At 44.5% G+C, this 16,343-nt stretch overlaps 1 protein-coding gene across 3 annotated transcripts in view; it reads right to left on the reverse strand.

Moving 5' to 3' along the window:
- Window positions 1–2,136, reverse strand: part of SPIRE2 (spire type actin nucleation factor 2) — a 65,848-nt gene extending 63,712 nt beyond the window's left edge. For all 3 annotated transcript variants that reach the window (XM_033941243.1, XM_033941244.1, XM_033941241.1), the window contains exon 1: window positions 1,829–2,136. In XM_033941243.1, coding sequence (XP_033797134.1) covers window positions 1,829–2,078 — 250 coding nt within the window. In that variant the 5' untranslated portion in view covers window positions 2,079–2,136. The remainder of the gene's footprint in view (window positions 1–1,828) is intronic.
- Between the last annotated feature and the right edge of the window lie 14,207 nt (window positions 2,137–16,343).

Below are 16,343 nucleotides of genomic sequence, written 5' to 3' on the forward strand. Positions count from 1 at the left end.
CTGACCTGCTTTTAATCCCTCACTAATTACCCTGGAAGCAGCAGGCTAACCTTCTGTACCAGCTTTCTGCAGTACGGGGGAGGGAAGGAGGACTGGCCTGCAAGTGCTCCCGATGCAGAGATTTGGCTGTAAATCATAGTCAGAAATTCAGTCTAAACCTTTGCAGCATTTACTGATGGTCATGGAAGTGTAGATCAGAGCTGAGTTTGAAAAGCTCTCCACTTTGCTGATAACGACACCAGACTACAGAACATTCAGAAAAGAAATAAAAACCATACTATTAAAAAAAAACCTACTACCCAACAATTCCTTGAAATCAATCTAACACCATCACTGTTCTCAAAAACAATCTAACGCCACAAGAACCACCTCACTATTCTCAAATTCCTCTGGAAATGGCCAGATATATCCTTATGTAATCCACCTTGAACCGCAAGGTAACGGCGGAAAAGAAATCACTAATGTAATGTAATGTTATGGCTTCTGAGTTATCAAAACAAACATTAAGATGGCCATAAGGCTCCCAAGGGAGCAGGACCCAGGAGTCCTCTCTCCTGAGCCAGGGGAAGGGCATCCTGATTCAGCATTTGAAATGGGCCACAACTGCTTCTCCAACTCCAGGCTCTGACTTCACAAGAGTACTGCTCCAACAATACTCCCCTTGGGCCCCTCCCCCCAACTACTGTTCTCTCCCCTGTCCTCCACTCATCCCCAGCCATATTTTCTCTTCTGGGCCTATTCCACCACTGAACCACATTCTTTTCAGGACCCTGCCCTCCCTATGGGCCACCTCCTCACAGGCCCCATAACTCTCAACTCCCAGGTACCTTGTAGACATCCTAGCTGTTCCCCTTCCTCCCAAACTGCTTTCCCCCGGGTTCCAGATTCCTTTACCTGAGGATTTCTCCTTCCTCCAGGCCTCATGTGCACCCAATTTCCTCTTTAATCACACCATCTCTTCCTCCCTTGGGACCCTCACTCCCTAAAGTTCCAGACTCACAGAACCCCTAGGTCTCCTCTCCTAGGCCCTGCATTCATTTGGAGTTTCCTCCTCTCCTGGTCTCCATCCTCCCTCCACCCCTAGATCACCTCTTCTTCATCGCCTTGTCCTCTCACTCTCCCAAATTCCATTCTCCCTTCTCCTATTCCTCTTGCTCCAGGTCCCATACTCCCTTCACCCCTATATATCCTCTTCCTTCCCTGGGCTGCACACTCCCTTCCTCCCTAGATCTCCTCCTCTCTTTGGCCCTTCACTCCACCCAGGTTTCATCCTCCTTCCACCCCCTAGTTCACCTCTTCTTCATTCCCTTGTCCTCTCATTCTCCCAAACTCCATGCTTCCTCCTCCTATTCCTCTTGCTCCAGGTCCCATACTCCCTTCACCCCTAAATATCCTCTTCATTCCCTGGGCTGCACACTCCCTTCCCCCTAGATCTCCTTCTCCTCTCCTTGTCCCCTCCCCCCTCCCAGGTTCCATCCTCCTTCCACCTCTTCTTCATCCCCTTGTCCTCTCATTCTCCCAAATTCCTCTTGCTCCAGGTCCCATACTCCCTTCACCCCTAAATATCCTCATCATTCCCTGGGCTGCACACTCTCTTCCCCCTAGATCTCCTTCTCCTTTCCTTGTCCCCTCCCCCCTCCCAGGTTCCATCCTCCTTCCACCCCTAGATCACCTCTTCTTCATCCCCTTGTCCTCTCATTCTCCCAAATTCCTCTTGCTCCAGGTCCCATACTCCCTTCACCCCTAGATCTCCTGCTCCGCCCAGGTTCCACCTCCCTTCTCCCCTCCTCCAGGCTCCACACTCCCTCTTCCCCGGCTCGGCACTCACCCCGGATCTCCTCGCGCACCCGGACGGTGCCGTCTCGTTGCAGCAGCAGGGAGTTGGGCTCTCGGATGCGGCCCGGCAGCTCCGGGCTCTGGCTCAGCCCCCGGCAGCACTGGTAGCAGACGGCCCACGCCTGCTCCTCGTTGATGGGCTGCTCGTACGATTTCAGCACCTCGTCCAGGGACAGCTCCCAGGGGTCGGCGGCGCCCAGGGCGGGCAAGACCCCGCCGCACGCGCCGCTCCCGCTGGCCATGGCCGGGCCCCATCACCGGCTCCGGGGCGCGCCATCCATGGCTGCAAAGCCACCGCCGCTGCCGCTCTGTCAACAGTCGGGAGGAGGAGACAGCCCGGCCCGACCCAACCCTGCGAGAAGAAGGAGGAGGCACCGGCGCCTCAGGCAGAGACACCTCCAGCTCGGACAAGAGGAGGAGGAGGAGGAGGAGCAGCGCGAGCCCAGGAAAGCAGGGAGGAAGGGGGGAAAGAGGGGAAGAGGGAGGGAGGAGAAAGGGCAGAGGAAGAGAGAAACTCACTATTTAAAATCATTCAACTGGCCAGGAACGGCATATTTTCCAGCTATATATTGCGGGTTAGACCTTAGCATGTACATAAGAAGAGCCTAACTGGGTCAGACCAATGGTCCATCTAGCCCAGGGTTAGACAGGTCAGGTTCTCAGGACATCCACCATGAATATGGATGAGATGGATTTGCATGCACTGCCTCCTTGAGATGCAAATCTATCTCATGCATATGTATTGTGGATATCCTGAAAACCTGACCTAGCTCCGGCTCTCGAGAACCGGAATTGTCTACCCCTGATCTAGCCCAATATCCCATCTTCATGGAGGCCAATCCAAGTCACAAGTATCTGGCAAAAGCCCAACTAGTAGCAGCATTCCATGCCACCGATCCAGGGAAAGCAGTGGCTCAACAGCAGACTATGGACTATTCCTCCAGGAACATGACCAAATCTTTTTTTAAAACCAGCTACATTAACTGTTCTCACCACATCCTCTGGCAACACATTCCAGAGTTTAACTATTCTCTGAGTGAAAAAAATAGTTCCTCCTATTAGTTTTAAAAGTATTTCCCTGTAACTTCATTGAGTGTCCCCTAGTCTTTGTCATTTTTGACGGAGTGAAAAATCGATCCACTTGTACCCGTTCTATTCCACTCCGGATTTTGTAGACTTCAATCCTATCTCCCCTCAGCCGTCTCTTTTCCAAGCTGAAGAGTCTTTTCCTCATACGAGAGGAGTTCCATCCCCTTTACCATCTTGGTCTCTCTTCTTTGAACCTTTTCTAGCGCCACTATATCTTTCTTGAGATAAGGAGACCAGAATTGAACGCAATACTCCAGATGAGGTTGCATCAAGGAGCGATACAGAGGCATTATGACATTCTTAGTCTTGTTAACCATTCCTTTTCTAATAATTTCTAGCATCCTGTTTGCTTTCTTGGACGCCACCACACATTGGGTGGAAGGTTTCAGTGACATATTTATCTTGAGCGCTGACCCCCCAAAGTGGACCCTAGCATCCGATAACTGTGATTCAGGTTATTCTTCCCAATGTGCATCATTTTGCATTTGTCCACATTAAATTTCATCTGCCATTTGAACGCCCAGTCTTCCAATTTCTAAGGTATTCCTGCGTACTTAATATACCTCCCTTCAGCATTTGACAGATTGGTTTACATTTGCTAAATACACACTTATAACACATTAAAACAGAACACCATTATAATATGAAAGAACTTCACACATATAGAACCTAAGAATAGCCTTACTGGGTCAGACCAATGGTTCATCAAGCCCAGTAGCCCATTCTCACAGTGGACAATCCAGGTCCCCAGTACCTGGCCAAAACCCAAGGAGTAGCAACATTCCATGCTACCGATCCAGGGCAAGCAGTGGCTTCCCCGTGTCTTTCTCAATAACAGATTATGGACTTTTCCTCCAGGAACTTGTCCAAACCTTTCTTAAAACCAGCTAAGCTATCCGCTCTTACCACAACCTCTGGCATCGCGTTCCAGCGCTTAACTAACCTCTGAGTGAAAAAAATTCCCTCCAATTGGTTTAAAAAATATTTTTTAAAATAGCAGAAAATCGCTAATGCATTCCACCAAACACTTTCTCAAAGAGATATTTTCAGTTCATCTTAAACTGCTTCAAGGAGTGTTCACCACTCAAATCCTCGGGAAGACTATTCCATAGGCCAGGACCTTTCTAAGAAATGTTTTTCCTCTTGTAGAAGTTAGGCAAGCCTCCCTAGGTAATGGAAAAGTGAACAACAAAGACCAAGTAGATGACAATGTTTTGGAAGCAAATACTCCTTCAACAGAGCGGCCAAGTAAGGAGGTTGATGCATATAAAGTACAGTACCCTATGACTCAAAAGCAGTCATTTATAGTGTGGCCTAAAAGTGAATTGATTATTTACTCTTTCAACAATTACCTAGGGGATATTTAATGAAGTTACATGGAAATATCTTTAAAACAAGGAAAGTGCTCCCCCCTTCCTATACTCCTGAGGACCTGTTGCTTAAGTGCATTAGGCATTGAGGCCAGGATTCTGTAAAAATCGCTTTAAAAGCAGCCGCCAAGTGCATGCCAATCACGCGACAGCACCATTTAGAGAATTGTGCCTCCGGCAAAGATAGTTGCCAAAAACGTAGGCCAGGATTTTCAAGGCCTATATTGCTGGTGCCTACCTTTAAGGTGAATTAAGCCTCCAGAGGTGCCTACCACACCTAACGCCACTTCTGGTGGGCGCCTCCGTTAGCGTGATTCTGGTGCCTTTTTTTTAGGCGTCTTGTAATTTCTCTTAAGTTTGCTTTGAAATGGCATTTTGAACTTAACTTAGATGTCTACTAACCTTTAAATGCCTTCTTCACAAAACCCCAATTTTTATCGATAGGCTCTTACGCCCCTACAAGAGTCCTTAGGTCTACTGATCAGCATTTACTTTCAGTCCCTTCTCTTAATAATAATAATAATAATAATTTTATTTTATATATACTGCCAAAGTTCGAGGCGGTTTACAACAAGAAGAGCTGGACAGTCAACAAAGAAATAACAATGAAATCCTTGAATACAATTAAATTTTAGAATAACAATGGTGTCTTTGAATACATGAGTATTTGTAGGGAGGAAGAGAGAGAGTGAGAGTCACATTGTAGGGACGTCAAGTGCAAGTAAGTAGAGTACAGGGGTGAGGCTTTAAGAGTTCTTGGTTAAAAATCGGTTGAACAGGTTGGTTTTAACTAGTTTTCTGAAGTTAAGGTAGGATGAGGAGTGCTTGATGAGATTGCCTAGCCAGCCTTTCTGTTGACTTGCTTGGAAAGCAAGAGTTCTGTCAACGAATCTTTTGTATCAGCAGTTTTTTTATTTTTGGATAGCTAAACATATGTATTCTGTATGTGGGCCTGATGGGAAAGTCCAATTTAAAATGGACGACCAGGTATAGGGGGACCAAACCAAGAATGGATTTGAAACAAAGGCAGGCAAATTTGAACAGCACTCTTGCTTCTAGGGGCAGCCAATGGAGTTTTTGATAGTAGGGAGTTATGTGGTCCCATTTTTTTATACCGAAGATCAGTCGCACTGCTGAATTTTGTATTATTTGGAGTCTTTGAATGGTTTTCTTGAGAGAACTCAGATAGATGATGTTGCAATAGTCGAGCAGGTTTAAAATTGAGGATTGCACTAGTAATTGGAAGGATGCTGCGTCGAAGAACTTTCTGATGGTTCTTAATTTCCATAGTGTCGAGAAGCCTTTTTTGATCTGTAGCTCTGTGTGAGTATCTAGAGTGAGGTGACAGTCCAGTGTCACTCCCAGGATTTTTATGGTGTCGACAAAAGGAAAGTTTTGTCCATTCAGGGAAATTGAGGTGTCTTTGATTTTGTTGTTCGGGCTTGCCAGGAAGAATTTAGTTTTTTCGGCGTTGAGTTTCAGTTTGAACTCAGTCATCCATGATTCGATTTGCTTTAAAGTTAATGCTAGATGATTCCTCGTCTTAGGAGTCAGGCTAGTTAGGGGAAGGATTATGGTGATGTCATTGGCGTAGATGTAAAATTTGATTTTTAATTTTTGCAGTAGATTCACCAATGGGGAAAGGTAAATGTTGAATAGAGTGGGAGATAGGGGGGAACCCTGTGGGACTCCGCATGGGTTTACCCAGCTGGAGGATTGATTATTGTCGCTATAGACTAGGTACGATCATTTAGTCAAGAATCCTTGTCACCAATTTAATACATTACCGGAGAGACCAATTGTTTCCAAGCAATCAATTAGGATGGTATGATCGACCAAATCGAGCTGAAGGATTAGTGCACCAGAGCCTTGGCTGAATAGAGTCAGGAGGGAATCCAGCAATGAAGCAATAACTGTTTCTGTGCTGAACCCAGAGCGAAAACCTGATTGGTTGTCATGAAGTATGCTGAGATCATCCAGGTAAGTTACTAAATCCTGGTTTACCAAGCCTTCCATCAGCTTTACAAAAAAGGGAATGTTTGCAATGGGTCTGTAATTCGATGTCAACTTGATAGATTCCTTGGGGTTTTTTAGAATCTGAGTGATTAGTATCTGACCTAGCTCCTCGGGAAATGTACCAGACAGTAGTAGAGAGGAGAGCCAATCATGTAACTTGGCTTTGAAGGTGACTGGAGCAGCTTTCATGACGTTTGGTGGGCAACTGTCCAATCTGCAGTACGTATCGGCGTATTTCGAGTAGAGTTTGCAGAATTGATTCCAGGTGGGGATAGAAAAATTATTCCAGTACAAGTCTACCCTGGGTTCATCAATGTGTTGGGCAACTGGGTAGTTCAAATGGTTGGTTGTGGAGATCGATAGGTTGGATCTTAGGTTGTTGATTTTGTTATTAAAAAATTCAGCCTGCGCATCGGCTGATGGTGGGGGGGGGGTCTGTAGTGGGGTGGGAGAAGGCCTCATAAAGATTGTTAACAAGTTTGAATAGATTCTTAATGTTGGTGTTGGGAAAGCCTATTTTTTGCGCGTAAAAATTTGTGCGTTTTGTAGTTATAAGTTTTTTGTATTCTTTTAGTTTTAGTCTCCAATTTGTTCTACCTATGTTATCTCCTGATTTCAGCCATTGTCTTTCCAGTTTTCTTAATTCTCGTTTCGTTGTTCCTAGCTTTGCATCAAAACCAGCCGTCCAGGTTTTTGTTTCTCGTTTTTCTTAATTTGATGGGGGCCATCTTGTTTAGAATTTGCATGCTCGTATTGGTCCAGGAGTCTGCACAGAGGTAGTCTGAGTCTGAAGAGATGTTGTAATGTGACCAGAATTCCACTGGGTTTACCAGGCCTCTGGTGGCTGTCATTTTCCTAATCCTATTAGCTGCCTTGGGTTTGGATGGGGAGCGTTTGGCTTGCCAGTTGAATTGGAAATTGCATAGATGATGGTCCGACCACAGAGTATCAGTCCAAGTGGTTTGGTGCCAGTGCATTTTGGGATGGGCTAGGTCTTTGGAAGAGAAGGTAACTAGATCTAGTTGATGTCCTTTTTGATGGGTTCTTTCTGGGAGTGGCACATGGAAGTCTAAAGAATCGATGAAGGATAGTAATTCTTTGGAGTCGCCCTGCTCTACCTGCTCAAAGTGGATGTTCAGGTCATCAATACGCATCAACAATACATCTTCTCTATAAAAGCCCCGAAATTGTGGAACTCTCTTCCCATTCATCTAAGGGAAGAACGCATGCTAGACCGATTCAAGTGTAAGCTAAAAGGCTTTCTTTTTAAAGATGCTTTCAACTGATAGTACTCTTGTCTTGATTCATTCTCTAGGGTCTGCCCTGCGATTTTACTTATTTATTGTTACCCTCCCTTTTGTCCATTCCCTTTTTGTCTTATTCTCTTTAAAATATTGTATTTTTTCCCCTCTTTCCTCCTTATGTGTAAGTTTTGTTTGTGGCTATATGTGGTATGTTTGTCCCCCCGAAAGTTGTATGTATTTTAGCTATGTACATCGCTTTGAAGTTTGATTAAGCAGTTCATCAAATCTTAAATAAACTTGGATGCCGGTAGGGCACCTTCCAGCACCTAAGTTAAGGGGCCGTTTAGAGAATATGGGCCTGAGGGTCAGATTTAGTAAATGGCGCAGAGAAAAATGTGCCCTTGTGGGAAAATTCTATAAGTGGCCTACAATGTAGACATCTCTAATGTAGGCACCTACTGTAATAAAAATCAGTTTAAAAATTAGAGTTAATGATGTCATTAGGGAGCTTTAGCAAGCTCATAATGACAAAAATATGAAGGTAGGCGTGCCTAAGGGGTAGATCGGGGTGTTAGGCACTGCTAACAGAATCACACCGAAAAACAAAGGCAAAAACTGCAGTGATGATGTACAAGATGCCAAGTCTTTAATGAGCAATCATAAAAAATAAATATCAATATAGTCATAAGACTGATGAACCTGACATGGTCCGTGTTTCGAAGAAACACTCCTTCCTCAGGGGTCCTAAAATGTATCAGATGCAAGAAAACCTGATGGATGACAATTGGAATCAGCTGTGGTCAGCCTCTCAAGCCCTGCTTCCAGCCTGTCCTCGTGCACTCTCACCGACCTCTATAGAACTCCAGTTATCCAGTTTCTCCACCGCTATATCCCCATGCAACACTCGTGTTCTACGCCGCAGTCACCGCTCTTCCTTCTACCACATCCCCAATTTGTAAAAAAGCAACAGCCCGGAATCAAATCTACATTGAAGGCCAGGCAAATCTTGGCCTACATTAGAGACGCCTGCAATGTAGATGCAATTCTGTTAGCTACGCCTATTGCGTGATTTACACATCTAGGTGACAAACCAAAAGAAGAGGAAGAGCCGTTTTCTCCACAGTGGAAAAAAGTCCAAGAGACAAAACCAAAACCGAAAGAAAACTGTGGAAGATGATGTTCTGGATGATGATTTATTGGTAAATTTCCACAATAACAAATTTGCTGATAGTCCACATGTGTTTAGGTCCTTTCGCCTAAACCCATGTGGATTATCATTAGCAAATTTGTTATTGTGGAAATTTACCAATAAATCATCATCCAGAACATCTTCCTCCGCGTCTAGGCGTTTACAAATGTAGTCGTCATTAACAGAATCTGGCCCTTAATGCACAGACCAGTGCCCGATTTTGGGTGGAAGGACTTTCACCAACTGAAACCTGGTGCACTGAGGGAGCGCCATCCTCAAATTCTACAACACTGCGTGGAATTCATTGGAATGGCCCTCCTACTGCCATGCGCCCTTTCGGGTTGCGTGTGAGAGGATTTTGGCTCAGATCCTTTGTAGAATAGCACATAGACAGATCCAGGGCAAATTCAAATTAGATCCAATTGCCGATTGGTAATGGCTCGTTAACTAATTCATTTGCACGTTTGGGGGAGGGGGGCATTTCCAGAATCCACCGCTTAATATGCTGTAATAGTTTTTGTGGTTAATTCGATGAGGAGAATCGGTGTGGAAGTCATTTTGCAGTTAGTGCGCAGTATATACCGTACGCTCTCTGTTCCTCCTGCAACTACTGCGTGCTACTTACTGTCTCCTAAATAGGAGGTGCTAAGGGCGTCCGTGGTAACTGCAATCTGAACATCAAGACTAATGCAAAATGGCAACGCATGATCTCCAGTGGGAAATTCTGGGCACACCCCCAACACTACTACTGAAAGGCATACGCAGCACTGTAGACAGTCCCTGCTCAGAAGAGCTTACAATCTAATTTAGGGTCTAGGTATCTGACAGCAGTGAGGGGGAGTTAAGAGTTGAAAGCAGTTTCAAAAAAGTGGGCCTTTAGCTTGGATCTGAACACTGCCAGGGACGGAGCACGACGTATTGATTCAGGCAACCTGTGGTAATTTTCTGTTAAGCCACAGTAACTGCAAAATCCAAGTCTTTAGTGTGTGATAAAATAAGTGTACAGAAGCATCTATTTTAGGACCCAACAGTTCCTACAGAACAGACAGCTTCAGAATTTGGATTCAATGAGTTTTCCTCTTTTTTTAATAACATAGAAGAATCACAGCAGACCAACTTTGCTTTCCTGTTATTCCCAGTGCCTTGTTGCTTGGTTTCCCTCGCTATTGTGGTCTTTGAAGGTCATAGGAGGGTGCTGGATTTGTTTTCTTATTGGTTTTTGTTCCTTGATTTTTTTCATGTATGACGGTATTTTTAAAGTAAGGGTTATCTTGTATGTTTTATGTAAAAGTCTCGTTAAAAAAAAAAAAAAAAGATGTACAAGAAAAGCAAAGCACTGGGATCACGACCCTTATGAAGAATGAAGAGGTTATGATCACCTGAGACATCCCTGTTTTGACCAATAAAGAGCTGGTTACAAGGAAACCGGACAAAGTGGCAAAGAAGAAAAACACCAAAAGAGGTGCCAGTTTCAAGCTATTATTCTGTGAACCATGTAAAGAGGGCAAAGATCCAGAAATGCAGTCAGAGACCATGAAAACACGGTGGAACTCGTTCCCATTGTTTTGGGTGCCACAGGCTTGATTAAAAGGAATTTTCAAGTGCACCTGGAGAAGTTGCCTAGTATGAACTGCAGAAGGAAGCTCTCTTTAGCACAATGCCAATCCTACAGTAAATTTGAGACAGACCCTGGCTTAGGAGTGAGGCTCCTTACTGTCATGGTCTGCACAAAACCAGGAGTATCAATTTTTACTAGTGCCTGGCGCTCTTCTGTTTTGTGTGTATAAATATTATAAAATTGACCCTACTGTGTCAAGAAATCCCAAACTTCTAGCATTAATTGCAGCCTTGTGGCACTTTCCTCTCCTGAACGGTCTCCACTCTGTCTCGTAGTTCCTGTTTTTAAAGCATTTAACCCGTCCAGTGGACATGAACTCATTCGAGAAGACAGCAATGCAGGACAAATGTGGCATTCGAGCCACTGAGAGCAAGCAAAGAAATGCAGGAAAGCTTCATGTTCCTGGTGAGAGCAGGTGTCCCCACCCAGTGAGATCATTCCCCCATGACCAACAAACATATCTATCTGCACAGAGCATTGCTTCTTTCCTGAACTTGTCCTCCTTAATCCTCTAATGTAAATGTTGTGAGAAGAAACTGAGCCTGTTCTGTATGTCCATGCAAGCCAAAGAAACCAGCCAGAGCACTGGAGACCTTTTATGTATTTATTTAATTTGGGGTTTTTTAATCCCGTCCTCCCCAAGGAGCTCAGAACGGGTTACAGGTTGAACATACATAACATACAGGTTACAGGGTACAATTTGCCACAGTTACAGTTCAAGATTTTTTATACAAGTTTTATCCTACTGCGATCTAGTACCATTGTAATCCATTGGTCGTGGGCAGAGGTCTGTTTTTATTGCTTTCCTAAGGTTGAGGAGTCTTTCAAAGGATCCGAAATGTGGGGTACAGTTGATTAAACAGAGAACGACACCTTAGGGAAACTCACTGGTCCTGAAAAGTCACAAAAATACAAATGAGAACGTTTCAGGTGTTGGTTTTGGAAAGTTTCCACACCAAGGATTAATAACAGTGCAGGAAAAGTTGTAACTCTTCACCTAATCTGTTTTGAAAAGAAACCAAAAGGAAAGCACATAGAGGGGCATTTCTAGGTCTGACTTTGAACATTTCCTGCAAAACGTCCAAAGCTGGGGGGTGGAGAAATGGCCATTTTTAAACCGCTAGATGTCCAAATATTTTTTTTTTTAAATTGTCTATTTGGACGTCTTGGCGGCCAGAATGTTTAGGCCACAAGAACCTCTAACTTTATTTGCAATTTTTGACCACAAAAACGTCCAAATCCAGACCATTTGGACGTAGGAGGGGCCAGCATTGTAATGTACTGTGAATTATTTCTATTGCACTACCAGACACATGCAGCACAGTACAGAGTCATAAAGGAGACAGTCCCTGCTCCAAAGAGCTTACAATCTAAACCAGGACTGCCCAAGTCCAGTCCTCGAGATCTATTGGCAGGCCAGGTTTTCAGGATATCCACAATGAATATGCATGAGAGAGATTTGCATCCCAAGAAGGCAGTGCAGGCAAATCTCTCTCATGCATATTCATTGTGGATATCCTGAAAACCTGGCCTGTCAGTAGATCTCGAGGACTTGGGCAGTCCTGGGCTAAACAGACACGACAGACAAACAGGATGCCAGGATGAGGGATACAGTTAAATCTGCTGGCTAAAGTGGCGAGCAGTGGGCAGTAGGGGTATGGAATGAAGGCTATATCAAAAAGGTGGGTTTCAGTCTGCTTTTAAACAAGGGAAGGGATTTGGCGGACACTCAAATAATTTATTCCAGGCAAAGGGAGCAGCTAGATGAAAGGAACAAAGTCTGGAATTGGCAGTGGAGTCCTATCCTATCTTTAGGTGGTACTTCATAGCTGAATACTGCTCTTAACCAGAAATAATTCCACCACCTCTATAAACAAGGAAATCCAATGCTGAAGACCAAACGGGGCCTGGCATTGAATTTCTGGGCAGTCATCAAATCACTGGGCACTGCTGGTTGAACATTGACCCTGCAGTGCCTCTCTTTCCCATAGAGGTCAGTGGAAAACAAAATCAAAATAAAACACAATCAACCTTTTGTTGGTAGATCTTTATTTTGTATAGTTTAAAATGAAACAACCCATTTCTCTCCATTTTTCATTTATTTTCAAATGAATGCACATCTCTAATGGAAACTGCAGGGCTGAAAGTAAGGGATTCATCGAGCTCGGTGCAAAATGAACAAGCGGAGTAAAGAGAAGATTTAGCAATTGCACGTCACTCCAGTAACACAACACAGTTGCTGCAGCTTTATGCTAAAAGGGAAGGTTTAAGGCAGTCCTCAAGGACCACAACCCAGCCAAGTTTACATTGAAGGCAGTGGGGATGCAAATAGATCTCATACAGTTTAGGGGGTGAAGAACAGAAGAGCGGGACTTGGGCGGGATTGTATGTGATGATCTTAAGGTGGCCAAACAGGTTGAAAAGGTGATGGCAAAAGCTAGAAGGATGCCAGGTTGCATAGGGAGAGAGGTATGGCTAGAAACAGGATGGAGTCAGTCTAAAATAGTGGTCTTCGTCATAAGGATAGACTTACAGATCTCAATCTGTATACTTTGAAGGAAAGGCTGGAGAAGGGAGATGTGATAGAGATGTTTACCTACGTGATGTAAATGCGCATGAGTCAAGTCTCTTTCATTTGAAAGGATGTCTGCCATCATGTTTCTATTTCTAATCTAATCTAATCTAATCCTTAGGTTTGTATACCGCATCATCTCCACGTTCGTAGAGCTCGACGCGGTTTACAGTAGGAGAAATAGGAAGGAACTACAACAGAGGGTTAGAGGTAGAAGTGGGAAGAAAATTTAGAGGACTTGGGATGCCAAGATATAAGAGTTTCCTTGATTCCTAAATTGGAGGGAGACTTACATTTTTTGAGAAAAGCCACGTTTTCAGATGTTTGCGGAAAACATGGAGAGAGCTCAAGTTATCCTGAAAATTTGACTTTGTGATGCTTGATTTAAGTCTTATTTCATGAGGTTTTTTCCTTGTTCGATCTCAGTGGGGTAAAAGCAAAGTAAAAGAGTCCCTTAAGGTTTACAACTTAATCTTCAGTTACACCTTGGCTCAAGCCCTATATCCATTCTCTCAGGGAAGATAAGAGAAATTGTGCTGGACACTCCCAGCCTCAGATCAAAGTTCAGTTTGTTAAAAGGTTATTAAGCGTAGAGGAGATTGAGAAACCCTGGAATATCTTCCATAAAAGATCATGAAAGAGTTACCAGGGCTGACTTTAGAGGAGGCCCTTCTTCACACACAAAACACAGACAGACCTTCACCAAATACAGAACAATGGATCACAAATTAGAAATAGAAATATGAATCCCAAAACTGAACCAAAATTCAACTCAGCATGTACCGTACTTCATTCAGTTGAATAACCATGAGAGAGGGCTGGGTCTCCTCTAAATGAACATTTCCCTTACTGGTGGGGATTCCCAAACCTCAGCAGCTGATGACCACCCCTTCCCCCAACTCAGGCACATCGACCAGAACTTTCCAAGTTCTGCAGCTGGCAGCAGTATTAGAGCCAGTATTGGCCAGGGACTAGGGACCTGGATTGGCCACCGTGAAAACGGGCTACTGGGCTTGATGGACCATTGGTCTGCCCCCAGTAAGGCTATTCTTATGTTCTTATGCTGCTGCCTTCCCTCCCCCCACCTCACCTTGGCTTTTATGCATGAATGAAAGCAGGGACAGCTTGAGGATATACTACTAGTTACAAAGCTTGGAGATTCATGGCTTGGGGATTCCCACCAGCTCAAGTATTTCTATTTTGCATTCAGACAGGGAAAAAAGTCGGTGCCCTTCCACCCATTTCGGGCTTTAGACCCTCCCCCCAAATCAGCTGTATGGCTATGCCACTGAATGCAATACAAAAATATCCCAGTTAATAAATTCAAAATAAAACACTTTTTTTTACCTTGTTGTTTTTCCATCATCTTGGTCCCAGTTTCTCTATCTTCTCTTTTCAGGGTCTGCTGTCCATTTTGTTCTCCTCTTCTCTCTTGTTCCTTTCCCTGTCTCCAACATATTGACTTTTCCCTTTTTTTCTTTTTTACCTCTGTCCACTCAAATCTCACCCTTCTCCTTCTTTTTAAATTTTCTGCTACCTCTCAGTTCCTACCTCTTACGTTTCCCATCTCACTTTTTTCCCAGCCTCCTATTTCCTTCTATCTCCTCTCCAGTACCATATTTCACATCTCCGAGAAGAAATACCTATGGACAAATTTACAGTAAACCTAAAGACCTTCCTATTTAAAGACACTTATGACAAGTAATCTCCAGACTTTAGAAAGAAGGAAGAGCATATCCCCCTCCTTCTGTATTGACCTTTATTGGCTCATTCTCCTATCCCCCTTATCTCATTATGCCACTTAAGTATGTTGTTGTCTAATTATGTTCCCCCTTGATTTTACCTGTTCATTACCTTGCACACCGCTTAGACAATCTTTAAAGCAGTATATCAAATTTTAAATGAAACTTGGATTTCTATCACTGTACTCACTGTTCTCTCATTCATCTTCTTGTCATCTCTCATTTGACCACTTCCACATGGCTCACCACTTCCAGAATTCCCCTCCCTCTCTCCACTCATCAGGCTATATCTCCCTGTCCCTTTCTCTCCGTCCTCTAATCCAACCTCTCTTCCCTCCTACCCTCACATGGGTTCATCTCTCCTCCTCTCGCCCCATGGTCCATCATGTTTCCCTATCTTTTTTGTTGTTTTTCTTCCCTCCCTTCTTGATGCTGAACAATAGGATGGAGGGAAAAAATAGATGCTGAATCTCTCTCTCCCTTCTACCCTCAAACCTTCCCTCCCTTCCATCCCCAGGTACCAACTTCTCTCCCTTTCTCTTCCTGACTGCCACCATCCCATATCTCTCCTTTCCTCTTCCTCCCCCAATCCACCATCTCTCCCATTATCTTTCCAACTACCCTACCCTACCATCCCATATGTCTCCCTCCCTCTGCATCACTCCCAGGTCCACCATCTCTCCCTTTCTCTTCCCAACATTTTCCCTTCAAATATCTCTTTCACCCTTCCTCTATATGGTAGGGCTAGTCTCAGTTAGGGTGCTGGTCTTAGACCAGAGGGCCGCCGCGTGAGCGGATTGCTGGGCATGATGAACCACTGGTCTTACTCAGCAGTGGTAATTCTTATGTTCTTATGTTCCAACTTCTCGCTCTTTAGGCCACTGCCCACCATCTCTCTTTCTCCTCTGTTTCCAGCCCCATAAGCTCTTCCCTTTCACCCCCCCGATGCCCAATCTGGCACTTTTTTTAACCTTCCTCCTTTCTACTTACAAAAAAAACTGGTCCAGGGGACTTCCTCAGCTTGGCATGTCCTCCCCCTTCTATCTGTGCTGTCCGTTGCCCGCACCTTTGGTGTGGTTGACAAATCCATTTTTGTTCCAGGGGACCGCTGGTCTGAGTAGTAATTCTGTGGCTCCACTCCCTACTTTCCTTTGCCGCAGTCAGTCCCCAATTACGCAACTTCCTGTTTCTACCTGGGAGTATCATGGCAAAAGGAAAGCAGGGAGGGGAGCCATAGGCAATGCTTCAGAATCAGTGCCGAGGCCGATGGTCCTCTGCAACAAAAAATGAATTTGTCAGCAAGAAAGAAGGTGAGGGCAACATCACACCAGCATGGATAGAAGGGGGAAGACATGCTGGCCCATGAGAGGCCCCCCCAGAGCCTTGGGGTCCAGGGTAATTGCCCTGTTTCTGCCCCCCCTCCCTAACACTGGCCCTGAATGCACTGCACTAGGTTTGGCATGACGATTTGCAGCCATATCTGTCACAACCAACCTAAGCCAGAACCAGGAATGGAGCCCAGCTCTCCTGCTTGCCGATCATTAAGTCTCTTCCTTTTTAATTTAAGGAGACCTTTAAAAAAATACAGGTCAATATTCACATGCCAAGGTCAGCAGATTTTTTTTTTTATGTTGGCTGCAGCAGTTACATTTAATTCATAATTCAGC

The sequence above is a fragment of the Geotrypetes seraphini genome, chromosome 4 (assembly GCF_902459505.1).
Source record: "Geotrypetes seraphini chromosome 4, aGeoSer1.1, whole genome shotgun sequence".
In the NCBI taxonomy this organism is placed as follows: domain Eukaryota; kingdom Metazoa; phylum Chordata; class Amphibia; order Gymnophiona; family Dermophiidae; genus Geotrypetes; species Geotrypetes seraphini.